General features: G+C 44.8%; 2 protein-coding genes across 26 annotated transcripts in view; one reads left to right on the top strand and one right to left on the bottom strand.

The window, feature by feature from the left end:
• Window positions 1-12,927, top strand: part of ABI2 (abl interactor 2) — a 66,338-nt gene extending 53,411 nt beyond the window's left edge. For 12 of the 24 annotated variants that reach the window (XM_066189762.1, XM_066189757.1, XM_066189763.1 and 9 more), the window contains 3 exons: window positions 2,809-2,895; window positions 3,221-3,394; window positions 6,898-12,927. In XM_066189762.1, coding sequence (XP_066045859.1) covers window positions 2,809-2,895; window positions 3,221-3,394; window positions 6,898-7,073 — 437 coding nt within the window. In that variant the 3' untranslated portion in view covers window positions 7,074-12,927. The remainder of the gene's footprint in view (window positions 1-2,808; window positions 2,896-3,220; window positions 3,395-6,897) is intronic. The other 12 variants (XM_066189776.1, XM_066189770.1, XM_066189760.1 and 9 more) reach the window with 1 other exon arrangement.
• A 644-nt stretch (window positions 12,928-13,571) lies between these two features.
• RAPH1 (Ras association (RalGDS/AF-6) and pleckstrin homology domains 1) overlaps window positions 13,572-27,524 on the bottom strand; it is an 87,212-nt gene continuing 73,259 nt past the window's right edge. For both annotated transcript variants that reach the window (XM_066189753.1, XM_066189755.1), the window contains 2 exons: window positions 26,244-26,386; window positions 13,572-21,769 (listed from right to left, as the gene is read on the bottom strand). In XM_066189753.1, the coding sequence (XP_066045850.1) occupies window positions 19,799-21,769; window positions 26,244-26,386 (2,114 nt within the window). In that variant the 3' untranslated portion in view covers window positions 13,572-19,798. The remainder of the gene's footprint in view (window positions 21,770-26,243; window positions 26,387-27,524) is intronic.

Below are 27,524 nucleotides of genomic sequence, written 5' to 3'. Positions count from 1 at the left end.
TCAAGCATGCATAATGGATGAAAGCCCTAAGAACAGAGGCACTGATGTGTCTGGAGGGAGCAGGTTTAGTAGTAATGGCACAGAGGCCACATTTTTTTCTCAGCATTCCTGAAGAGGCAGAAAACAAGAGGGGGAAAGAGAGACCTTACACGAGGCAGAAGAGGGTGCCAGCTATGGCTTTTTTGTTGTTTGTAGGCTGTTTGGCAATAACAGAGTCCTGTTATTTCCATTGCCTTTTTTAAAAAAGGTGGCATAGTCATGTTTGTTTTTTCACTTGACAGGAGGATGAAAGGTACTTGCATTGCCCTGTTCTGTTAAATGCCACTTCAAGATAATACAATTTTTCTGCTTCATGATGAGACCTTTTTAACAATGAAAAGAAAATATTAAGAAATGCAGACTCTAAATGATCTCAGCATGTGTCTGTCCCAAAGCCACTCTTGCCAGCCAAGCCACCTAACAAGTGCTTCAACCTTGCAACTTTGGATATCATTATCTAAGCAATATAGAGCTCAGCACAGGCTAAAAACCATGTGGGAGAACCTGGGCAGGTATTGAGGTGGTGGTTGCACCCCACCTCATTTGGACAGCTGAATTCTTACCAGTCTGAAACTGCCTAGTGGAAGATGCTCTTGAGCATTTCTGAATTAATTTAAAGCAGCTGTGTATTAAATTTATCAGTGATCAGTATAGAAGGAAGATGGGAGAGAACATTTAAGATGATGTTTATACAGCAGAGGTAAAGTTCTTTCGATGCATTTAATAAACAAAATAATTAATAATAAAATATTTATTGTATTGCCTCTTAAAGGTCAAAACTAGAGTAATTACATAGCATATAGAGACAATACTGTGACAGTCCCTGCACAGTGCAAAGACTGAAGCACAAACGGAGGGGTTCAGATACACAAGCAATGATGTCAGCGAGTGTTAGCATCACCATTGTGATTAAACTACACAACCCAAACTGAACCTGGGAATTTTTTTGTATTTGCTTGGCGTGCTTGTCTGGAGGGATTTATTTTTCTCTGTGGAAAGCCTTGTTATTTCTTTCCAAGAAATATCTATAGCTCATGAACAAGACCAAGGAAACTGGAGCTACTCTCCTGTGATAGGTATGGATTCTGTGAATCCGTAGGATGTTGAATAGAGGAATCATTTTGAAATGAAACACTTTTATAGCATATATAATTGAAAAAGCAGGGACAAGGATGCTGAATTGATGCATATTTCTGCTTTTCAGTAGGACTTAAAATTTGAGTTGCCTTTTTCTGCTTTGAAGAAATGCAAAACCAAATCTTTTCACAGCAATCGTAGTTACACTCAAAGGAATAAATACTCTGAGGTTAGGTCATTTGAGTCAAAGAAACTGTAATCAGAAATGTATTTCAGTTTTTTCTCAAGAGATGTCAATTAAATGGTGAGATAATGGAACTTACTTTATATAGAGAGGTAAGATATTTTTGCAACAAAAAGGATGGTTGCTGTTAGTTTTTTCATTTATGGTGTGTGGTTCTGAAAGTAATGTGAACGTGAGTGACAGAAGAAATTCAAAGCACTTAAGATAGTTGTTGCTGGAATAATCAAACAGAAGAAGTTTTGAGACACAAGTTGTAAGTGCTGTAGAACTCTTTTCTCTTGCTATGGTAATGTGAATTAATTCCGAAAAATGCTACATCATACCTGTCAGTTTTCTTACTACCTCTGAAATTAGCCTGAAATTTATTTAGTTCTGTCTGGTAGCTAAATAAATGTACTGGTACGTGAAGTATAGACTTTTTTCCCCCTTAATCCCTTTGGACATGATTAAATGTTTTTTGTATGCCACATACTAACAAGAAATTCATTATTTGTGCTTCTCCTAAGGCGTGCTGTCTGAAAAATCATCTTGCAACTTGCCTAAACAATTTTGTTGCATTATTCAAAGTGATACTAAACTCAGATAAAACTAGTTAGCTGATTTTTTAACTAGATAACTCAAACTCACATTCCAGGCTTAAACCATAGTTCAGTGTTTAAGCATTTGCAACTGGCTGCAAGTATCTTCTTTAACTGGTAATTCACATATATTGTACAAAGGCAGCTCTTATTGTACAAAGAGAGCTCTTCTGGTACCAGTGAAAGGGCTGTTCAGAGTTCAGTGCAGGGAAGTCAGGTGGGGAGGAAACCAGGCAGCACATCTGGAATAGGCCCTGTGGTTTGGCAGCAGCACAATGTGCTCTGTTCTGTCAGTAAGATCAGAAGTGTTGCATCTTTCAGATCTGCACAGTTCTCAAAAGGCATCTTCTTCTGTTTTGTCTAAAATAGCTGCCTCATTCAGTGGGGGTTTTTGGCCTATATCTTGGAAAAAAAAAAGAGTTGTATCCATTTTCATTGCTAGGGATTCATGGATGCTGTTAGTCACCTCCAGAAATATCAATTAGATTTGAAAGGGGGAGGATTGTAGGCAGAAAGTCCTCTTGATATATTTGTTAGTTAGGTCTGTTCATAAAGTGCTATATTCTGTAGTAAGAAACTTCATCTTAAGGGAATCTCATAGTCAAATCAGAAAAATACTTCAGCATGGATTCTTAATGTTACGAATAAGAGCTGGGCTGGAAATTTTAAAAATAGAGAAATATCCTTGAAGAAGGGATTAGGAATATGCTTAAACCACCTGAAGCCATTTTTTCTTTAAATGTCAGTCTTTTTATCTCAGCTTCTTGGCAGCCTGCTGCACTGTCTGAGTGGTGATGATGTCTACTTTCCTGTTTGCTGCTTTGTTGTGTTTCTAACTGGATGCCTCTCTCTTTTTAATTTCTGTGGCAGCATCCCTTGCTCCTCCTCCCCCCTCCATCCTACAGGTAACTCCACAGTTACCACTAATGGGATTTGTGGCCAGAGTTCAAGAAAACAGTAAGTTTGCTGCTTCCTTGTGCTATGTTTTATTACTGGATGTGGCTTTTGGATTGAGTTGATGAAAGATTTGTCTGTAGACAGCCAGAATTCTGTGTTCTCTACTGGCTCTGCAAGTTTGTCTGAAATGGTGAAGGGTGGGAAAAAGAAATAATCATGTTGGAGGTACCTGGTCCTTCCTTCTCTGAATTTTCCTGTCTCTACTGTATTTTTACAAGTTATAGCTGTTGATCCCACTGCAGTTAATTGGGATAGAGACTATTACTTGAAGCAGCTGCCAGGGTTGTAGAGACATTCTCATGGTTGTCCTGTTCCTTATTTTCAGTTTCAGATACTCCCCCGCCCCCACCGCCCGTGGATGAGGCAGTGTTTGATGAGTCTCCACCTCCACCCCCACCTCCAGAGGATTATGAGGAGGAGGAAGCAGCTGTGGTGGAGTACAGCGATCCCTATGCTGAGGAGGACCCTCCTTGGGCACCCAGGACATACTTAGAAAAGGGTAGGTTTGGAGCTAGAAGAGACCAGGAGGGTTTTATTTGTAACAACTTTTTGTATGTGCTCCTGCCATCCTGCTTTTGGCCACGGAGTCTGCCAAGACTCCTTCAGACCAGTGTTTGGTATTACGGCACTTCCCTCAGCAGCAAAAGAGGAAGAAGAGGCCCTGATGTGTGTTTATAGTGTCTCAGACTGCAAAGGGGAGGTGTGCGTGCAGGTGCCTTGAAGAGCATCTTTCCTTTTGAAGAAATATTGGTATTTGAATGATAGTTCCATTCTGCTTTCCTGTGGGACTTCATGAGCTTGGGAACTAAAGCAGCTTATATAGGTGCATATATGCACAGATCTGTTCCATCCCACATGGGATAGCAAAACGGTAAAGGGGAGTCTTTAAAGATAAGCTGAAGAAAGTCATGCTTTTAGTCAGAAAATGTTTCCTGTGGAGAACAAAAGTGTAAGAAGCCAAACGTTGTCTCTGCTGATGTAGAGACCCATGCAAAAACATAACTTTGATCTGTATTTCTAAAACTAGATGACCAAAACATCTAAAAGGTTGTCTGTTTTTAGAAACACTCTTAAAGTAATAAAAAATACAGTTGCTTTCAATGTATGAAGAACTATTAAACAGTAGTTTTAGGATACCAGAAAAAACTGAGATATTGACATAGATGTGGGTTCTGTTGTTACATGAGGAGCTCTACTCAGCCCACGTTTGAGATTTGGCTGCTTTGCTGGATTTGGGAGAGAAGTGCTTGGCTGTGAGTTTTTGGTAGCAAGCTTTGAAGCTTTAAAATTAATGAGAAACCTTATACTAAAAGAGAACTTTAATACTCAAAGAATGTGTATACTTATACTGCTGGGAATTATAATGCTTTATTCAGCAAAATAATTTATCTTGTGGCAACTCCTTAAGTTCCTATAAACAGTATTCCGTGCCACATGATTCAAAGTGGACAAAACAGATGAAAGTAAGTAGCTCTTCCAACACATTTGCCCCCAGTAAGCAGAATTCCCAATTCTTAGGATTTGTACTCGTACTTTTGATATGACCATTCTCCTATTTAAGTTATATGAGAGCACTTTTATAGGGTAGATGACCTTTGCAATAGAAGCTGGGACACCAAAGAGGTGCCAAACCAGAGGGTTGCTGTATATTGGAATGGGATTCACCATGACCCTGTTCTGTAGAGGGTTAAGCAGCGTGGGAGGTACATTTAACATTAAGCTATGCCTTAGCCTGCAGCTGAGGATGGAAGTGAATAGCAGATCCATTTGGAACAGATGGAGAAATTGTTAAGTAGGATATAGTTACTGGGGATGCTGACCCTGAGGACACTGCCATGTGACTGTAATAGCAACAGCCAGTCTGCAGTGTCCAGGGCTATGCAGTGCACTTTTCCATTGAGCTCTGTGTCTGGATGCGTGGCAGGAAAAGAGAAGAAAATGACCTGGCTCTGCAAATCAGATGAATGGAAATGGGTATCCGAAAGGAAAAATTGTACTTATACCACTTAGAGAAAGTGTGTGTTTACAGGTTCCAGTTGGATAATCAGCCTAGCCTACATTTGTGGTCAGTTGGATATAACAGAGTTCAGCCAAACTCTGTGTAATTGTTGGAGAACCAAAGATCACTGATTGGAAGAATATCAACCTAAATGAGTAATTCTGGTTTTCATAACTGCATTGAAACATATTCAGACAGAAACTAAAAGAGGCCTTGGCTCAGGCTGACAGGGAAGGATGCCACCTCCTGAGTCAGTATTGCTGCTTCCTGTCTCATCTGGAGCCCTTCTTGCAATACTGGCCTGGACTCCTCATAACTCGGGGCACGTGACAGGCACAGCTTGAGCTGTGGGACTACAGACAGAAGGATTAAAGAGCCTTTTAGAGACAGGACTGTTGCCAGTACACCAATAACGTCCTGGAGGAAGCAGGGTGATGTAAAAACAAAGTCGGGCTTCAGGTAAATTTTATGAGGCTTAACAAGAAGCAAATTTTCTTCACAAACCTAAAGAAGAGTTTCCTTCTTGTGATCATGAAATAATGAATCCATTCAGTATCCAAAGGGACTAGAGTACACTCAAAAGTTAGAAAGGAATTGGAAGTTACTATGATCCTTGGATGATGATGATGATTATTATCATCAAGAGAACGAAGAAAAATAGCACAATTCTCTAGAAAGAAATTTCAAAACTCTTGGAAAGGAACTTTGAAGGACTTAAATTGAACGTATCACATGTTCATACACTTGTTTTTCAGGCTAAAAATGTACTTGTTTCTCCATTGGTGTTTTGTTTGCTTAGAATTACATGTCTAAATCTGTACAGAATAAGTTACTTAACTGCTGGCACAGCTGTAGAGCTAACAACGTGTGTCTTTAAAATATGCACTAGTCACATGATAAAAAAATTCTGTACATACTCTGATTTTCCACTGGGATTGATCTGTATATTTTATAATCTCCTCTGGATCCAGGTTTCCCTAGTGTTGGTTTGTGTTGATTCCTTTGCTCCCTCAAAAGGAAATGACCTCTTTTCTTTGGAAAAGAATGATGAGTTTACTAGGACTCTTGGACAGTGGATTTACGAACACATGCTGTTAATTTTTAATCCTTGCTTTAGTTTAGAGTATCTTTCCATCTATCCCCAGTAGAAGATTTGAGGATCCCTGTCCAACATACTGCATGTTTCATTGCCAAGTGCTCAAAGCAGTGATTGATGCTATTTGTTAAAGGACTCAGAGTCTGGCATAACTAACTTTCTCTATGAAACACATAATGATGCCACTGAGATTGGAAACATGTATCAATTTGATGTCTATTTTCTGGCATTTCAGGACTGTTCTGTTTAATATTTCCAAGTGCTTTGTCCAGTTTCTTTGCCTTTCCTAACAATTTTTGTGCCATCAGTAAAATATTCTACAGCTGTAAGAAAAATGTCCTGATACAGTATGTGCACATTTCCACCTTCCTTCTTTGTGGCTCCTAACAGGGATTCACCCACCTTGGTGCTGTGTGCCCTGGGAGTGGCTGCTGGATATTGAGATGCACATACACCTTTAGAGATTTAAATGTGGAAGCAGCTAAGGGACAACAGCCTTGGCTCATTTGTACTGTGGCCTGAAGAGAGCTCTTGCTACACTCCCTTTTCCATGTTTTCCCGCTCTTAGCTGTACTGAGATCTGGTTTAGCACATGTAGGAGTAGTTCTGAGTGTTCATAGCCATGGGGATTCACAACCGCCTTGTATCATTCCACACCAAAAGTTTATCATACAGTTGGACACTTCCTCTGGTGGGTCTGGAAATAGTAAGAATAGAAGAGTTAAAGGAGTCCTGGCTCATGAGCTTCAAAGTGTGAACTTGTCCAAAGGGGGGTGGAAGAGACTGTTTCTCTCAGCAGGTCACTCTGCACACTCACAGGTGACGCAGTGCCCGGACGAGGGAGGGTGATTCGATTTTCTTTCTCCTCCCCTACCTCTCCTAACAGTCACCTTCTGTTCTTTCCTAGTGGTGGCAATCTATGACTACACCAAGGACAAGGAAGATGAGCTCTCATTTCAGGAAGGTGCCATCATTTACGTCATCAAGAAAAATGATGATGGCTGGTATGAGGGGGTCATGAATGGAGTGACGGGGCTGTTCCCGGGGAACTATGTGGAGTCGATCATGCATTACTCAGAGTGAAGACCAGAGGACAGAACACTGCATCTCCTGCTGCAGGAGCTGTCAGGGCTTCCCGGATCTCCACCAGCCTCTGGGACCCCATCCAGTATAACTGAATGAAGGATAATTGTAACAACCACTCTTTTGGGTTTGGTTTGGTTTTTTTTTTTCCCCCCCTCATGATAAGACAATAGTGATTTGAGTTGTTGAACAAATGGCTCTTCAGCTGCCAGCAGAGGCTATCCTGAGCTATCTGACTTTGACTTAAGTTGACCCATTCAGATGTAACAAACTTGTTGAGTAGCTCATACTTCACTCGAATTCTGACAGGCCTCGGGATCTGTCTCAGGAATCCTGTGTGCCCTCACAGTACTACCATTGGAAGCAGTGCCTGGCACTGGGGATGTCCTGGATGCTTGTGGTGAAGGTTCCTGGCCAGTGGACATCCCTTCTGTTGTACACCACACTCCAGTGCAGCTGGAAGAACACTCACGTGCTAGCAAACACTGGGATTTCTACACAGAGACATTCCTTCCAGATAGCTGGATTCTGCACACCTAGGCTGACACAGGGCACACAGAGCCGGCTTTCATTCACTCACCTTTGAGTTTAGACAATTCAGATGGCTGCAGCCCAGAGGACCCCCACCCCCATTTCTCATCTTCTGAATGCCACATATTTGTTTTGTGTTCTGCACTGATGTAACTGTGCTCCTCTCCACAGCGAGCTCCTTGCCACGGTTGCTGCCGGTTCAAACAGAACTCACAGATGCCGTTGAAGGTGAAGGCGAAACAAAGTTTACAGGTCCTCCTGGGGTCTGAGGATTAACTCTAGGGGGTGTGATCTAAGGTTCAAATCTACTCATGCCTGCTTGCACTAGAGAAACTTGCCCCCAACTTTAGTTTTATGCACAATATAATCTTAAAAATCCAATCAGGTATTGTAAATTGGCTATTTTGTACTTGATGACTAGATTTGCATATGTACTGTGAGAGCCCTGTGCAGAGGCAGGACAAACGGCAATTGTCGTCTTCATGTCTGCTGCCAAAATCTCTTCAGCGGAAGCAAAAAGGGCTGTTGTGTGTACTGGTTTCCCATGGAAATCCAAGCAGTAACTAGTAGTAGTCCTAGCTCTTCCCCATGCCCTCTCCAGTGTTTAATATAATAGGTATTTTGAGCTGTACTGGTGGCTTGGGGTGGAGTAATACCAAGTGAAGGCTCTGTAGCCCCTTGTGATGATACTTGGCTTTCTTCTAATCTAGTCTCAGTTGAAAATTCTGCTCAGTGATTGTACGCAGCAGATCACTGCAAGTGATGGTTGTACTCCTCCGCCCTTAGGAATGTCTAAATGTTACCTTGGGGTGAATATCATGCATTAACTAATTCAATTTCCTGTTAAGTCTTGTTAGCCTGCAAATTGAGCTGATCCCGTACTGAGAGCCTCCTGGGCAAGGGCATCTTCCTGGGCAACTTTAGACTGTCAGCTGGCCAAGTTGTGGCTGGTACCAAGAGTGGCTTGTCCCAGGCGAGACAAGGCTGCCGCCCGAGGGGCCGGTGTTAAACCAGAGCAGCGCCCAGGAGAGCGGGGCTGCCTGTGTGATGGCATCGGCACCAGTACAGGTAACTGACCCTGCCCCTTGCAGTCCCAGCATGGAGGTGCAGGCTTGGTGCCAGTCTGGGCAGGGAGGTGCCATAGCTGCTCAGAGGGGAAGAAGGAAGAAACAAATAGGTGTGTTTGTAGGCCATGAAGGAATGTCATCACCTGCTGTGAGCTTGTGGAACTCCTGTGACAGCGCACAAGGAACTGGTTTGGTTAAAGTCTGCAGGAAGGACAATTTTGAAGAAACTCGTGCAGAGAGAAGTCGCTTTCTTACTTGCTAATTCACATGTTGTCTTCTTTCTGGAAGCTGACAGCATTGTTTGGGATGAGTGCCAGAAGAGATACCCTTTAAGCCTTTTACTCTCTGAAAAGTTTCTTGCAGCAAGACTAAGAGAAGCAGCCATGTTCAGTTCCCTCAGCCCATCATTTCTGTGGAAGCAAGTCCAGAACCACTGGTTGTACAGTCACTGGAATAACTGTTTCTAGTGTCATTGGGCAGGTCTTAGCTTTTGGCACAGGGAGGTGGTGCTTCTAGCAAAGTTGATTGAATAGCAGCATTCACAAGCCTTTGGTGCTTACAGGGGGGCTGTGTTTTCCAGGAATATCAGAGCTTTCCTGGCTTTTCTTGCCTTGGATATGTTTGTGGCAAAAACTGAGCCCACAGTTCTCAAATGCATCGTTAGGGCAGCTTAATGAATTCCTACGTGAGAGCTGAACTTCTGCCTGTGCGCCCAAGTTGCAGCTGTCAGGTCACACTTTAGTGAAACGTGTCAACCCAGTCTGAGCAAGAGCTTGTGCTTGAGCACTTCAACGGGTGGGTGGGGTAGTGTGTACTCGCACTGTGTGTGATACTTAATCTTCAGTCTGCTGGGTTTTCATCTTGCAAGTTTTGTGTTGTGAGAGCAGAGCAGTGTGAGATGAACGTTTGCCAGAGCCCAGCACAGAAGAGGAGGCCGCAAAGCCCTGAAAGGGGAATGTGTGACAGCTCCTGAAGAACTGGCTTTGGTCTGATGGGCCAGGGGTTAGTTTGCTCCCTGCTGATAGTACATGGAATTGTTTATCCTGCAAGAACTGCTGTGGATGGAATTTCTGGGTCACCTCCTGCTGGTTTTATGCTTTATTATGCAGTACTAATGTAAAGAAATTTGTTGAGTTTTACGCATATTTTTATTTTGTACAGATTTTAATTCCGTTGCTTGTTTGGGGATGATGTGATGTAATGGTCATAGACCAGGCCAAGGTAAACAGGCTTTGTATATTAATGTTACATAGATTGCATGCTAGTAAAGTCAGTGAGGGTTGTGTTTCCAGTTTTGTCCCTTGTACTTCTCCTTGTCCAAAACCTTCTCTTCCCCACCCCTTTTTAATTTACAGGTTTACTTTAAAAGGGGGTGGCAAATGGGGGGTGGGGGAGAAACACGTCAGTATGTTAAATAAGGTGCACAACATCTCTTCACTGCTGAGTTTTGCTGCCACAGCTCATGGTGTTCTGCATCACAGGCTGTTGAAGCGGGAGTGTGTATGCATGAGAGGTGGGGGAAGGGGACACTCCAGCATAGCCCAAAGAGTGCTGAATGGCCAAAATGTATACGTTTCTCCCTTTGTGAGAACTGCCTTAGCCCAGCCAGCTGTTTTCATTGTGCACAGAAACTGTTCAGCATCCTCTAGCGGTGTACTTTGCCTTGCTTTGCTGTGTATCAAAGATTTCTTCCTTCCTCTTGGCGCCAGGGACAAAGCTGTTAACTACAGCTGCCTCTGTCACGTGCCTGCATGAGAGGAGGTCTGACTGAGTCTGTCCACGTCTAGTGCTGAAGCAGGTTCATTCTGGTGCCTTCATTCCAGCTGACGAGAGAGAGCTGAGGTTGCATGTGTCTTACCCATTTTTTCCTCTTCCCCCCAGCTGTTGAAGCAGAGGGCTGAGAGGGGCAGGAGAGACAACCAGCAAATTCTATGCCTGAGTGTCCTGAGGGTGTGTCCATGTGCAGTGGCTGGAGTAGGCACCAGAGCTGAAGCAATGCTGGATCTCTTGCTGGTCTGACTCGTTAGACACAGACACGCACTGAGGCACTGAAGAGCCACTGCTCTCACTGGAGGACAAGAGGTGTGGCGTGGCCCTGAGGTAGATGACAGCTTGGTGTGTGTTCTGACCATGTTCTGGAATTCAGCTTGTCCTTGCAGATAGTTGAGTTAGATGTCATGGAAGTGTCTGGAGATGGCTGCTGGTGTGAACCACAGGTCCCACGGTGTGTGGCTCAGTGGCTTACCTGTGGGTGCCAGAAAGGCTTAGACCCAGCTAGTTCTTGCTAGAGCAGTTTGTTCTCCTTTTACAGCTGCTGGGCATTTTCTTTTCTTGCTGCTGAGGGTTCTTGGTGACAGCCAAAGTTGACAGTGGCAGTAATGCAGCTGCTGAAAAGTGCCACTTTTACCTGGGGTATTTCTATTGATCATGAAAAGAAAGTGAGGAAGCAGCAGGACTGAGGAGCCTTTTCCAGCAGAGAAGGGTGTGTGGGCTGTCTGCCTGCTGTGGACGTGCACACTGACTAGAGGTGGAAGAGGACTGTGCACAGATACTGTTGCGCTTCTGTGGTGTCTCCCACCTGTGCTCGATGGTGACTTAATGCTGTGCTCTTCTAGCAACTTCCACCACTTCCTAGCACATGCTGTGGATGTGCCTCTCTGCTGGAAACGAGCTTGCTTTTTTATTAGTTACGTCTGTGGGCTCCAGGCATAGAGCAAAACTTCTGCATTTTCCTTTCTGGAAAGGACAGAACTTTATGTGGTTTAGTAAACTTGGGAGCATTTACAGAGCTTCTCCTCCCAGAGGTGCAATAGGATATTTCGTAAAACAGGTGACATTCTCTGCAGGTCCTTTTTGGAAGCTGCTTAGAGGATGCTGTTGAAAAGACCATGGTGCTGTGGCTTTACTAGGAGCAGTAGTTGCATTCAGAGTATTGAGTGTCACTGGTGAGGCACTGCAGCATTTCAGGCAGCATTACAAGCCCCATGCAGAGATTTCAGTACCTGTGTTGGCAACCGTGCCAGTGGAGAACGTACGGCACTGCTGCATTCACTAAGGCAATGGTTTACACCACTAACCTCGAGTGATGGTGGTGGTGGAAACTGAGCACCAGCAGGATCATGGGCTACAGCTTCTGGGGTGCCAGTTACAAGAATTTACTGTGCTTACAGGTGTATTCACCTTCCCCAGCTTCTGCCATCTCCCAGTATTTGCCACAGCTGCATTTTTGTGGATAAAATGGTTATTACACAGAGGTCAGAACAGTACAAGAAAGGAATGATGTGTGGTTTGTTTTGGGGATTTTGCCCCGCAGTAGCTGAAGTCAATGTGTAGTAACAAGCCCTATTCACCTATTTCTGATGTTAAAACTTCAAAGATAGTGGGACCCCCACCTCACATCCAAGGGGAGGTGCTGAAAGCTTTATGCAGCCAAGGCTTGACAACTGCTGTTAGAATAATTCACAGATCATGGTGTTCTGTTGCTTTCATTCAAGAAAAACCCACCCATGTGTTTTGTGTAATCTCCAGCCCGTGCAGGAAGAGGTTTGGGGTTTTTTTGGTACTCTAAATATACTAATTTTATTAGCACATGTGCTTATTACAAGACATATTACAAGAGAGTGATGGCAGCAGTGGTCTGCTGTCCAGAGGTAAGCCTACACCCAGGACCCTGCTGAACACTGACATGGGGACCCTGCTGAAGTGGGTGCAGTATGTTTGTTCCAGTTTCTCTTTACACCTCTGAAGAATCCTACTACTATTGACTTATAGGAAGAGCTATGTACAAATTTATTTCCATTACAGCGCCTCGGTAAGTGCTGACATGTCCGAGATTTTTTTGTAAAGAACAAGTGCTTCTTTTCACATTTGAAAAAGTGTCTTTTGCAACTTGCATGGACAAGTAGTTTCTATGAATTCTCTGGAGATGTCAGTGTCTAACATGGATTTTGTCCATGCACTTTTTTCTGAAAGCAGATACCCCCCACTTTGGTTTGCAGTTGGAGCAGCACGCTGTGCTTTTGCTTTTGCCACTGCTGCTGCAGTGGATGGATGCAGAGCCCACTGTAAATGACCAAGCCCGCAGGACTCTGGGGAGCTGTATGCCGCCAGTAACGTTTTAGTGTGTGTGCCATTTGAACCACCTTCCAGTGAGTGCAAAACCCAATTTTTAAATTTTTTTAATTGTACTTGGAATTAACTGTTGCTGTGTACTAAACCCTCTTGTTATGAGCCCTAAATAAATAGAACAAAGCACACCTCGTGTTCTGTGAGCTGTCACAGCCGTGTCACATTTCTTGTCTTTGGCTACAGACTTCAGCACACTGGGGCCAGGGATCGTGGAGCCCTGTCCCCGAGGATCTCCGAGCACAGCACTTCCTACAGCAAATGTACAAACCCTGCCATCCAGCCTGCTGCCTGCAGCAGCTCCTCAACCTCTGTGGGACTCCCCCTTTCCTGCACTCGCTCTTGTAATTCTCCTGTCTCTGCTGCTGAGGGCGGCAGCGTGAGGCTGAGAGCGTTTCCCAGCCCTGTTCCCTAGAGCCCAGAGCGGGGCCGCGGCAGCACTCACCAGCCAGCAGCTGTTGTGTGTGAGCAGAGCGGGGCAGACTCTGCAGGCCCGAGCAAGGAGCAGATGGAACAGGCGAGCCTTCACACGGGGTCCTCTCCAGCCCTGTAACTGGTGTGCAGCACGTGGCTGGTACAGGCAGCTCTGACCCAGCAGAACTAACTGCAGAGGCATGGCAGCAGTTTCACTGGCAGTGGGCACAGAATGGAATACAGCTGTAGGTCATCAGCTACCTGACCCCTGCCAAGAGGAACTGCTGATGAACTGAAAACACAGTGTGGGCTCTGACTCATGAAAAACGAAAATTGCAAGACAGAGGATTAAAACAGAGTATTAAATTTAACTACATCTTTATTGAATTGTGCATATTCCATTGTATAATGATCTATATTGGGTACTCTATAATGTAGTATTTCTTTTGTCCTCTCTCATGCTTATAAAAGTATATTTATACATATATTTATATATATTTATAATATGGCAAAGCTCCCCCCAACCTGAAACTATCAGTCTAAAAGAGCTTTGATTTTTTTTTTTTTTCTTTTTGGAAAGGGAAGAAGAGGGGAGGCAATCCCATTGAAAGATAAAATGTGCAATTTTTCTTTTTAAAGCAGTAAACATGAATGTATTTACAGCACTCAGCACAAGTTTGCTGCACAGACAAATCATCATCGCAATGACACTTCTTACACTTGCATCTCCAGTATTATACAGAATATTCCCAGTGACTGGTAACAATTAGTGTAAGCCATAAACCAAACTGCTACTCCAGTTCATTTCTGGTCCACTGCAGTCCACTAGGAGGCCTAAGATTTCCAATTACAACTTGTGACAAAACATTCCGTTTTTCTTTTAGAAGTACAAGTGCTACTGTGCTGCACCAAATCAGCCAGCAGGGTGCCATGGGCACGGCCTTGTTTGCTAAACTGTCCTTCGCAAGCGTGCACCCAGCTCCCAGTGTTGGTTAAAGGCAAGGGACACACGACATCTAAGAGTGGCACCCTGTTCTCTCACCAGGCATGCTAGAGATCAGCAGTATGAGACCCCTGGCAACAAGAGATTGGTGTACACACATCTGCATACCTGGGATTTAGCTCAGAATGCATCTTTGGCCTCTTGGGAAAGCTGGAAGGAAATTATTTTCCACTGTAGCAAACGGCTGAATTCCAAAATCTCCTAAAAGACAATCTCCTAAAACACAAGTTGCCTTCAAGCATTTAAATGGGGGGGGGTAGTGTCCACAATGTGTTACTGAAGGTCCTTCTCATTCATGGCTACAGCACTAGCTCCTGTTCCTCCCAGTCTTCTACCTTCTCTAAGTGCCCTTTACCCAAGACCCATCTGCTGAGCAGAGAGCTCACTGAGTCCTTGCCTCACTGAGTGCCTCAGAGAATCACAGAACCACGAGGATGGAAGAGACCTCCAAGATCAAGTCCAACCCAGCCCTAACACCTCAACTAGATCATGGCACCAAGTGCTACATCCAGTCTTTTTTAAAACACATCCAGGGATGGTGACTCCACCACCTTCCCGGGCAGACCATTCCAATACTTTATCACCAAATGATCATTACCCAAGTCACTCTTATCCCCGTGGTTGGTTAGTAGCAATTAAAGTAATTTGCATGGTGCAGGAAAAGCATGTTTGTCATCTCATTTGCAGTTCAGTGTCTTGTCAAAACTAGACCAAGCCTGTGTCACAGTATTCGTGTGTGCTGCCCCCTGCAGCAGCACTCAGCAAAACCCTGGTTTGATCAGTCTTCATGGGCATTTTTTAATTGAAGGAAAGAAAATTCAGAAAGGAAAATTACTCAAATTAGACCAACTCAGAATTCCAAAATAAAGCTTAAAACCCCACCAGCATGTGGCAAAAAATACCCAAGAGACACTGTCTGTTGTAGTGTTAAATCCTCTGATTTGGAGTCTGCCCCAGCGGTGGAAGGGAATGACTGCAGAGCTCAACACCAGGTGCCACAAATGGGTCCCAAAGTAGTGAGACGCACCTGCAGCTGAGGAGCACTGTGTGACTATGTAATCTGCACTTCAACAATGCTAAAAGGAAAAAACCAAAAACCAGCAACCAACCAAACTCCCATGTTCTGGCTGCATCCTCACTACCTTCTGCCAGGAATTCATACTGCTTTTCTGGAGTGCAACTGATTTTAACATGACACGAGTTGAAGTAATACTCATATTAGGACCCACTTACAATCTTATTTTGAATAAGAAACAAATTTACCTGCGATGGTACCACTGTAGCAAAACAATTTGGTTCTATGCTGTTTTCTGTAAAAAGCAGAAAAATTCTCTTTTTGCCCTTCTGCTGTTGAAACGGCACTTTTGGTTCCTTAAACTGTGGAAAAAAAAAAATTTAACTGAGAGGAAGACTGGCCCCACTTTATCTCTGAGCTGATATGATTTATCTGGTTGCCTAAGGGCACAGAAAGAAGGAATTAGAAAATTTTTAAATGTGCAAGCCCAGAACATTAAATGTTAAAATGCACTTGTTGAAAAAACTGCTTTCTCCCCCCTCACACCTGAAACCAAACAATCCAGGTACCTGCACTTTGTTTCCCTGATGTGTCACTCACTGTTGCCCTGCAGACAACTGCAGAGTAAGCTCAGGAGAGGAGCTCTTTGGCTTTGAGGTCATCACCAAGTCAGAGCAGTTAGTGGTGGCTTGCCACAGGAGGAAACCACTGTGCAGGGTGAAGCAGGAAACTTCCTCTTCCATAGAAAATAAGAGAATTATTTAGACACTTGTGCCTAACTTCCTCTCCCAGCTACAGGTGTTAAAAGACCAGAAAGGACCCCTAGCACAGCCACCTGAAACATATTACCTATAGTTTGTTTAGAACCTGTGTTTTTTTTGGTTTTAAAAATGATTTCTCACCTATGCTTAGTGCTGCTAGAAGAGCCTAGTTTTCCCTTTCAAAGCAACTCCCCAACACCTGAACTGTGATGTAAGTGAGAATAGCTCCCTGCTTTCTACACCTGGGCTGCAGGCACAGACACCTGGCTGAACAGGGCTCTGCTACTCAGAGGTGGATGCTACACTGCATAGCAGAGGGGAAATGAAGACCAAATGTGGAAAAGATTACGGAACACAGCTGAGCCCTCTCAGCTGCCCTTGCAGCAGCAGGGCTTCCCTGACACCCACCTTAGCAAGTGCCCAGCCTGTGCCTCACGTAACGCACCTCCAGCCATACACTCCGTGTATTTTGGGATCAAAGCACTTCTGTGTCCAGAGTATGAACACTCAGCCTTCACATGCCTATTTTAACAGTGCCAAAAGTATTACTGCCCATGGTTGTAGCAGGAAGCCTCTTCCTGGGTGTCTGAAATCCAGCCCCTTAATTTTCTGATTTAATAAATATGGTGCAATTATGAAATGACTGCACATGGGTGAAAATAACTTACTTGCAAGATAAGGTGTAAATATTTACTGTCACAGAACCAGTAAATATACTGGAAAAGCAAGTTACAGTGGGGGGTATCTCATCACCTGAAAGTCCACCAGGTTGTCTGAACCACACTGTAGCCAAATTTCCATGCTCAGTTGAGAGAAAGCAAGCAGCAGCCACTCACTGGATCACTACTGCCTTAGGAAGGAAACTGTAACTAGAAGGAACACAGGGTGCCACCTTTGCTGACATTCATTCTTTTTGCTGCAGACTTAGGAGTTACGCAGCTGTCTCCCAGCAAGCCTTGGGCAGCCTGCAATAGTTAAGCACGGATTAAGTGCCTAGGGAGGGATACTGGGGAAATGAACGTGGGCACAGGAAAACGCGACCAAAGCTCAAATGCCTCTGAAGAAATGGCACTCAAAACACTGATGTGCCGAGTCCAAAGCCCAGAGGTACCCGCACTGAATGAACTAAAGTAAAAAGGCTGGAACTGACACACACCAGTGAGGCTGTCCTGGGGAAAAGAAAAGCAGGTGGGGCAAGCAGAATTCCCTGACTGCTCTCACCTGGGAGCACATGCTGCGTCAGCCCAGGTGCACCTTGCCAGCAGCAGGAGAACGTGCCCCTGACCCGTCATGGCTAAGGGCCGAGCGGTCACGGCTGTAGCGAGCACCTTTAGCCCACTGGTGTGTCTGAGCCCCAGGAGCTGCGTACAGGACAAAGCAGCGAGAGGACCGACGGTGAAAATTACAGCACCCATGAACTGCAGCATAGCTTGACAACCCTCCTGTGAAGTCAGTCACCAGCTACACTGAGCATGCTTAAAATTAACAATGCAAATGCTTTTAAGGACACTTTGTAAGCACAAAAATAGTAGAAACAAAACTTGGTGAACAATTTGAAAGATACAAAAAAGTGCCTTTCCATAGCAGTGCTTTAAAAATGCACACAATGGTATATACTCTTATTGCTCAAAAAATCTAGTCTGAAATATTAAAACAATTTCCAGAGGTGCTGAAACAGATTTTTAAAAAATCATATGAAACAGGTCAGCAGAGACAGCACCACTAATTTTTTCTCTTTTCATGATGCACCTATTTAAAACTATATAGTTATAGATGTGTAATTTTCCAACTTTTTTCCTATTCATAAAATATTCACAAAGACATTTATTTCATTATTTGGTTTTTAAAACAAAACTTTATAAAAAAAGGAATGGAGGACACTGTCACAATATTTCTTAAATCTATCATCCTGAATTACTCTAATGAGAAATCAGTTTATATTGGTTTTACACGTATGAAGATACTGCCAGGTCAAGCTGCTGTCCTTGTTTCATTCTTTGGGAAAAAGAAAGCATTTCAAGTTTCTTTTGGAGAAGAAGTATGCAAACAGTGAAATTATGTGCCCTATGAGCCTATTGACAGTATCCCCATGGTGACAAGGGAAGCTGTTACAGCTGAAGATGGGGTAGTTACAGTCCAGTATTTTAGTTGTTTTACAAAGGGTGTGTCCCACCACCCTGCAAGGAATGTGCAATGATACATAAGACCACTTCCACTACCTTATCACAAGGTCTGAATATGTGGGAAAGACTGTACAATCAAGCTACTGAAGTAGCTACTGAAGAAAAAGGACTGTCACACCTGATCTGGTGACTGATTGTAAATCAGTGACTAACAAAAACCAAGCAAATCAATAGTCTATTTTCTACTCATACGGGCCCTTAGTTGAAATTCCTAGCAAATGTTATTGCCTCTTTAAGGTTGCTTTATTTCCAGTCTTCTTCTTTGACTGCTAGAAGTGCAACTTTGTAATAAACAGGTTAATGCACTGGTCACAGTCTCTTGCGGGTCAAAGAAGAGATAAGAGTTCCTACTCTGCTTGTCCTGAAATTGCTGCTCCCTTCTCTCTTTCCAGAAGGGAAAGTTTCCTGACAATTTCTAATCAAGTACAGGCAATTCTTTCTGTACACATTTCCAGATGCTTGTTGTTGTGAAGATGCTACATCTTACCAGGCACAGACCAGGTGAGACTGGATGCTGTGCATGCCTGTGAGCACACAGCACTTTCTACAGAAACCTACCTGTTCATTCAGGGTAACAGTTACACGGACAGCTCACGGATCGGCGTGGGTCAGCCTTGGGGGTTGGCAGGATTTTTGATTGCAGGAGTCCTGGCAGCTTTCAGAAGGGGTTAACACAAATATATTCATCTTGAGCCATAGAAACAAATGATTGAGCCTACTATCAGTTAGAGTGCATAATGGTTTGGAATAATATATATTTATCCTATTTAACTGCATGGACAAATAAGTTTGAAATAATTTGTATCAGTGTAATATTTTTAAAGTATTTGAAAGGAGGGGGAGGCTCTTTATAGTATAAATATATTTCACTCCAGCCCACTATATATAAAATCTATTTCTTTCCTCTGAACATACTCATTTTCAGTAGTATTATGACCAGAATGTTTTGGTATGTTGTACCTGTACTTTTCAATCAATGGACAATGTACAGTTACCAGCCCGACACCTCAGCTTAGCAGAATTTACCCGCCACAAACTGTTGAGAAGTTTGTGGGTTTGAGTTTTTTATTTCCTTTCTTTAAAGTGCCCCCTACATCTCCATCTTTATGGTAAGATTTGACCAGTTAGAGTCCGATTCCAGATAATATACTGACTGAAACAATAAATACGGTTCTACAAAAACATTCTGGTTATCCTCAATAATTGCGACGAAATATATCACAATATATTATATACCTACACTTATAATACATGCACAAACATGTCTCACGTGGACAGACACTACAAAAAAATTATCTCCCTCCCCCTCCCCTAAATGCAGAAAAAGTAAGAAAATGGGGGTTTGGTCCAATCCATAAGAAGGATAAAAGAAACTGAAAGAATGAAGCCAACACCTCTCTACCCACTTTTCCCAATAAAGTATCAACACCCCTAAGCCCCCAACCTTTTTAACCTAGCCATGGAAGGGGAATGTCTTTACACTTAGCCACAGCTGCAGTTTGAGATCACCTCTTTTAATGGGGCTATCATCCACTTCCCCACATCCTCTCCATGTGCACAAGATCACGGGCTGGCTGACCACAGAGCAGCCCACGAGTCATGGAGAGCTCCGGCCCTGGGGACTGACTACCAGTCCCGTGACAGCTTGGTGTTCTGATCCCTTTTGGGGGGTGCGGGGGGTGGTCCCCTCCGTAACGTTGCATAGCCAGATATGTGACTGCCCCCAAAGCTGCTGGTCTTCTGCTGGTCAGCCAGCAGCTCTGGCGGGGGCGGAGGCAGGGCCATGTCGTCCATGGTGGCGGTGGGCTCCGTTCTGGACATCCGCGCGGAGGAGAGGGAGCCGTGCCGGGTGATGGATTTCCGCTGCAGCGTCCGGTTGAGGTCTGCCAGGAATCCCGGCTGAACGCTAAGGCTGGACTTGGGTGACGTGGGCACTTGTGGGCCAGCTGACCCTGGGGGCTCTGTGACCTCCGCCTGTGTCAGTCGGGTGCTGTCATTCCGCTTGGGGCGTGTGGGTGGTGGGGCTTTTTTCACAGACGGTTTTGACCACGCCTGTGGCTGGGGATTTACAACAGCAACTTTTGGGGAGGTGCTGCCTGAAAACACAGATGGAATTTCTACTGGAGGGGGAGGAAGATCTATTTCAGGCGGTGGTGGTGGGAAGTCTGAATCGGATGGTGGTGAAGGAAATTCAGCCACAGGTTCCTTTCCAGACGCACTGGGAGCAGAAGCCTTGGCTGGGATCCCACCTTGTGGAAGGACAATGGGCAGGCTCACACCAGAAAGGTTGAGCTTTCCTGGCTTCGGAGGGGCTGGAGGAGGTGAAGACTCCTTGGAAGGAGATCCTGACGGCTCTGGTGAGTGTGCAAATCTGCTGACAAGGCGGTCCACTGAAGGCCTCTTGGACTCATGGTACTCAGTGGAGCTTGTGGACTTGATGCTGGAGTTGCGCTGAGGGGTTGGAGGTGGTTTCTTCCCTCCAGGGCTTGATGTCTTGCCGGCCTTTTTGACTGGAGACCCTGATTTGTCAGGTGGGGGAGAACCTGCAGAGGAAGCTGGGGAAGGAGGTGGAGGAGGAAACACTAAACTGCTCTCTGGTGGAGGAGGGGGGAAGTCTGGTGAGGGAGCAGCAGCAGGCTGCCATTTGGGCTTTGCCTTCACCGCTGGAGGTGACTGTGGGGCCACACTCAGTGGCAGGGGTTTCAGAGGCTGGGGCTCGGCGGCAGGTGGCGTGGGAGGAGGGGGGAACTGGCTGACTATCTGCTTCACCACCGACGGCACTGGGGACTGAGGGGACGGAGGAGGCTTGACCGAGAAACTCTGCTGCTTTGGGAACGTTGCAGGGGGAGTGGGGCCAGGAGGGGCTGGGGGCAGAGGAGGCACCTGGGGAGAAGCGACACTTGGTTGTTTCTTTATCGCAAGGGGCAAGGGTGCAGTCACGGGGGGAGTGACATGCGTGGCCCCTGGTGACGCTGGCTTCCCACTAGGCTGAGGGGGCAGAGCTGCCATGACAGGCTTTGGGGGTGCCTGAGGTGGTGGGGGGGCAGGCACAGGGGGAGGTGGTGGTGGCAACGAGGAGGCAACAGCGGCCTGGCTTATATTTGGTTGAACCTGATGTATCTTGGGGGGCGGCGGCGGCGGCGGCGTGAACTGCGGCACAGAGGGGGCACAAGGTGCCGGCTTCAGCTGCGCCATGGCCGAGCCCGGCGTGGGGGGCGGCGGCGGCGGCGGGGGCGGCGGCATGACGCCGTTGGGGGGCACCAGGATCTGAGGCTTCGCCGAGGGCGGCGGCGGCGGCGGGGCCTGCTGTGCAGCAGGGGCTTTGGAAAAAGGGCCGCCGTGCTGGGCCGCGTTCTGCAGCCGCGTGATGGTGCTGTACTTGACGAACATGGTGGCGGGCGAGCCTGCGGACGGGGCGGCCTGGCTGGGCAGGGGAGGGGGCGGCGGCGGCGGCGGCGGCGGCGGAGGGGGCGGGGGCGGGGGCGGTGGCAGCGGCGGGGACGGCTGCGATGCTGTGTAGGGGGTCACCGCTTTCGTCTGCGGGGACACGGGAGCTGCCACCGACACGAAGGGCCGACCTGCAGGCTCCACTCGGGCCTGTGGGGAAGGGGTTTTTAGTGAAAGTGGAAAGGGAGAAAAAGGAGAGAGAGAGAAGGAGGGAGAGAGGGAAAGAGACAAAGAGATTATAAAGTCAAGGTCTAAATGTACCCAACATTAAAAATTAAGTGGCGGATTACAGCATGCGAGAATTATTAGCAAAACACGGGAGCAAGAGGCAATTCCATACACTGACAAGCCTGGACCATGCAAGGGGAGGGGGCGGGCAGGGAGAGGAGCCGGCAAAAATGAGCGGAGCCGGCTCTGCTCCAAGCAAGGCTGACTTTCAGAGGGAAACACGGCAGCCTTGTCCTCCCGTGCAAAAGGCAGTGGGACCCAGTGAGAATTACTGACCTCTTTGGGCAAGCGTAATGACCCAAACTGAGCCCCCCCCGAGCACCCCAGGCCACGACAGAGGCAGAGCCAAAGACTGTGGACATCTCAGCTCAGTACGACTGGAATCAAACCACACACGGTCCCCCAGAGCATGCCAAAACCCTACATCTGTTAGTTCAGGCCTTACACTGTTCAGTGTTACGAAAAGCAGAAATCCTGAACTGCTCTAAAACACATTGACAGCCGGCTCTGCACAGGAATAGTACCGAGATACTTTTCCTTCACATGCTCTGCTATCCACAACCGGCAACGAAAAAACTGGGAAAAAGAAGGAGAACCAAGTTCTCCCAGGAAAATTTCCCCAGAAGAAAATGTTTACAGACATCTGCAAAAAAAAAAAAAGTAAACTTGGGAAAGTAAAGTTACACATGCAACTCGTATGTTAAGCAGAAAAAATAAGGAAAAACAGGGGAAAGCTGACTAATGGAAGGATCAGTGGGAAAGCAGCAGGCAGTATTTTAGTCTGCTCATTGGGTTGTGCTCAAGTTAAGTTATTTCTCAAAAACTGTAAGCCTACATTCCTCTTAAAAATTCAAACAATAATTGCATTACTCAAATTTATAAACATCCTCCTAATACAAAGTGTTTTGGCTACAAACCAAGTTGTGAATTTCACAGTGCACAGCATAGAAACATGCATTAGAAATACACCACCAGCATGGCAACTGACCACCCTGGGTATCTATACCTTATTAGTAGATACTTTGCAATAGGTTAGCACAGTTATGCTCATCTGCACGGGAAGAGCACATTTGCATATTGCTTTGTTCTAAACACAAGTGCACGGTGTCTGCATGTGCACAACTCCACCAAAAGGATTAGAGTCAGAACCAATAAACAGTGATTTTACAACAAACATCAGGTGTGCCCCTGTCACATTAGATCTGGAAGGCAAGAATATTAACGGAGCTGGAACTAAATCAAGGTGTTCACATTACAAAACAGAAATCTTGATGTCTTGCAAGTGTTAGTCTGTAAATTACCATTCTCCCAATCACCCAGGTTAATGAATTCTCAGTTAGCACCACCTGACCTTAATTGTGCCCTGTACAAGGCACCATGGGTGTGCTGCCCTTAGTTGTGCTGAGCTTCACTTTTGACACCTGAGACAGCAAAAGGCAACAGGAAAAATAAAGGCAGCATAAAACAGAGAGAGAGGGAGATGAAGGCATAACAGAATAGCTATCCCTGAATAGCAAGACTTTGGGGAATCTTGAATTTGTCCCTTTAAGCAGCCACAGCGAGCATGCATTTGGGTATTTGTTGTAGCATACCGTTAGAAATAATGGTATCAAAATCGAACAGGCAAAATGAGACTTAATGAGCTCTTCACTGCCCAACTGGGAACAAATGAATAAAGTATTCTCTGGGCAAAAGCAATCTTTCAAAATATGAAGCAGATGGATTATCTGCATTTTGGGAAAAGGTTTTCTTAATCTTAGATATATTTGAAAGAGAGAAGTTTTTTCCTTGTACCCATTGAAGACCATCATCTTCACAGTGAACAAAATAAACACTCAGGACAGAGAAAAGACTACTGTGCATGTCAGGAGGGGGAGCCCCTCCCATCTCCACAGAAACAAATTAGATTTCAACATCCAGAAACGTATTCTGTGATACTTTGTTTACAGAAGAACCTTGAGAGAGATTCATTTGTCCCTTTTTTTGTCCTTATAATTACATGATGTCCTTCTGTGTATCTTGAGAAATTCCTTATTGCATACTAGCAATTCCTATTCCTAACATGCATCTTCATGACTATCTGGAATTCTAACAAAATGCTATAAAAACAATATCTATCTTTTTTCTATCAACTGTGTCTTTTTTCTTTTTTTTTAAGCTCTTTTTTCCTAAGAAAAACTTTTGCCATCTCTTTTCCCATGTTTTTGGACTGGTTAGCAAATTTAGGTCAAACATGACAGATCTCTAGAAATCTCCGTATGTTTTCGACTTCAAGAAATTGTCGCAAAGTCCCTGACAACTGGTAAATGAGGGCAAAGTGGGCAGAACTCCCCCATTCTTAATTTGTTGAGGGACTAGTACAACACCCTGGCTGGAAAGAGCATCAATGTCATCTCCCTGCTGAGACACAGCATGCTCTGTTCTGCCCTGCTTGCCCAGGGGAATGAGCCAAGGCTGACAAGGTGGAAGAGAGCTGTTGCACAAGCGGAAGGAATATGCAGGAAAGTTCTGCCACTTGGCAGCAACCTGCCCACAGCAACTTCTTAAGCCAGCTTTGACACCAAAGCACTGTAGCAAAGCTGCCTCTGAGGTAACTGGAGACTAAAATGACTAAAGCACACCTCAGTATCACTGTTAACACCTTCTCATGTAAATTACAATTCTTCAACACTGCCGTTGCCTTTCTTGCCACAAAGTTTAACATTTTTCACTGCCAGTCTGATTTCCTAGTTACTCAAGTTCCCTGGGCCAGATTTACACTGTAGTTTCACTGAAAGTAAATTTGTCACCAGTTCATTCAATTGCTTAACACAGCCTCTGTAAGTTTACACACCTCATTTCATTTGGATTCTTTAGAAGTTTTAGCACAATCCATTTACCTGTGTTATGCATGAGGTGAAGAAATATACCTTTTCTTGGATTTGCAGAAAGGAATTCAAATTGATGAAATCATGATACATGGATGGCCCTCAACAGGAAGCATTCTGAGTGTTTTCTTTTTAACATGGCTTTAATCAGGTAGCATAAAAATTCTTGGGGTTCTTTAGATGAGCAATTGCCAGCAGCACTACAGACTTGATAAAGAACAACAGTAACTCCAAGGCAGTGAACTTCAAACTTTTGCTTAAAACCTCCCAGTGAGTGTATCTCACAGCAGGATTTACACTGAACCCAAAACTTGAGGAAACAGTAACATTATCATTCTCACAGCAGTACTCTTTGGATACCTGCTGGCAAATGCCCCATCTCGTGCAGCTCACTCCTGCAGAAATGACGCATCCTATACCCACACAGAAGCCATCTGCTGATGGACATGCACCACGTGTTGCACTCATGCAGTAAAGAAACTTGGACCACAATTTAGCAAGCTACATTCCTGGACTGAGCACTCCATTACTACTAGAATCAGACAACCTCCAAACCAACAGGCATTGCAGGGAAGTTATGAATCCCAAAGGACACAGCCATGACAGCTTTCACACTGTCCCATGCTTTCTGACTTGAAAAGGCTATGTGTTATCTTATTTTTAGTTATTTATCTGAAGCACCAGTGCCAGGAGTATTGACCTGTGGTTTCAGTTTTAAAAAGCTTGCTTCTCTAGCTTGAACCTGGGGTGTGGGGAAGATTCAGAACTGACAGAAGCAATGAAAGTGCACTTCCACACATAGGTGCTACAGTTAATGACATCAAGGAACCTGGAGATTCCTTCAAACCTGACAACAAACCAGCTTCAGTGGAATTTCTCCTGTGCATGGAAATTTTCCCCAGGAACTACAACAATTTACCACAGAAAGAACAGAAAACTAACCAAACTACAACAGCCCCAGCCTCAATGGGTTAAAGTCTTTTGTAACTCTCTACCAGCAACAGGAGATACCACATCTGCCTTAATCCACAACTGCTGATGTAGTTAACAATGTCAGTACTTTTGTTTTGACCACATCTGAGGTTACTGGTTCCATTTCCACCTATTGTAACAGAAAACTTTTGGAAGTACTGAAGTACTTCAAAATACATAAACCTGCTCTCAGGCCCCAGTTATTCACATCTTTACAAAGGAAAGATGTGGCTACTTAACTGGAGAAAGATCTTAGTGAAAGAATTTCATTCAACTTGTTAACAACTTATCTTTTTATTTTGTCTTCATTCAACAATAGTAAATAGGACCCTGTGAGAGGGGCTCTATAATGCCTTCAAAGAACAAAAAGCTTCTATGCACACAAATAAAAGGAAGAAACTGAAAAAGTGAATCCTAAAGAACAATTATATAGCAGTGTAAATCAACCATGTAAAACAGAGAAGAAATGCCACTCGAGACAGAGGTGGAATAGGTATAACACCCCGTCTCATACATTTTGTTGGGCGTTGCTTCTCAAATTAAAGTCTTCTTGTTACCTTGCTGGATTCCTCCAGTTGAGTGCCTCGTTTCCAGGCCTCAGAGAACATGGAGCTGACAATGCTTTGGGACCGGACATGTCCAGCTGTCTGGGTGTCAGAAACTCCACTGTCAGACTGATTAGAATGATTTGACTGAGATTCTGTTCAGAAAAAAAAGGAACAGTGAGCATATGTTTCTGAATGTAAGAGTAATGTCAGGATGCTTATAATGCAACTCTGTGTGACTTGTTAAACTTGTCCCCAGAGGACACTGCTCCCAGTAACGACTGCATAAGCTCTAGCTCACATCCAGGCCATTACCATCTAGAAAAGAAACCAGTGCAACAGCTGCCTGGTATTAACCAAACCTGCACTTTGGGAAAAGCCCCATTTCATGCAGTGCACGCAGCCTGCTCTCTCCAGCACTCCCTCCCAGCACAACCTTAGAAATGGACCCTGGGCACAGGTCATGTACAGGCAAACTGAACCTGCTCCCAGTGACCCATTCCTCAACACAAGAGAAGGACTGGTGTGCATCCTGCAAGAAGGACCCAACACAGATGATGCTCTGGGTCCACAGGATGTCTTGACAAGACGGCAGCAGGCACTGCCAGACAAATTTATTCAGCCTGGCATCTGCTTTCTGTGTAATCCCAGACTGTCCTGGCACAGGTTGGAATGCAACTCTGGCTGAACATGCATGGCTGTTGGGCTGTGGCTCAGCTCCCAACAAGAATTGACGTTACCAGGAAAACACCCAGCTTGGATGGAGAAATTGTCAGTAACCAAGAATTTACTGCTATGCCACACAGTTAAAACTACAAGGTACCTTCCCAGTTAGGCTGCATTTGCTTAGCTTCTCCTTACAGGCTACTTTCTGAACCTGTCCAATTCAGCAGCATTACTTCCCAACCCGTATCTGTGGCAGACAAAACACCTTCCCACAATAGCACATTTTCAATAAAGAACCTAGCCCCTGAAGGTTCCAAATAACCCACCAAAGCCTCAGTCAGCTCTGAACAGTGAAATTACACTGTATAACACATTTATCAACTTTTAAACTGTTACGGGCAACAAGAAACCAGCCCCAGTTCTGCTGAGAGATAAACAGGAGCACATTAATGCAGGCATGCACAATTTGACAGGGAACAGAAACAGTATTTTCAAAGTTCTCTCTAAAGAGATTGTTTGGATCTTTGCCTTTGGGCAGGGGCTATTTCTCACCTTCCAATTTCAAATCTTTCAGTCAACAAAGCAGTTCAAGAACTACGTATATATATTCTATTTATAATTATTTCA

The sequence above is a fragment of the Chamaea fasciata genome, unplaced genomic scaffold (assembly GCF_029207755.1).
Source record: "Chamaea fasciata isolate MVZ Bird 193981 ecotype frontalis unplaced genomic scaffold, bChaFas1.0.hap1 SCAF_8, whole genome shotgun sequence".
NCBI classification, from domain to species: domain Eukaryota; kingdom Metazoa; phylum Chordata; class Aves; order Passeriformes; family Sylviidae; genus Chamaea; species Chamaea fasciata.
The sequence above is the reverse complement of the archived record's forward strand: the minus strand, read 5'-3'. Positions and strand labels throughout refer to the sequence as shown.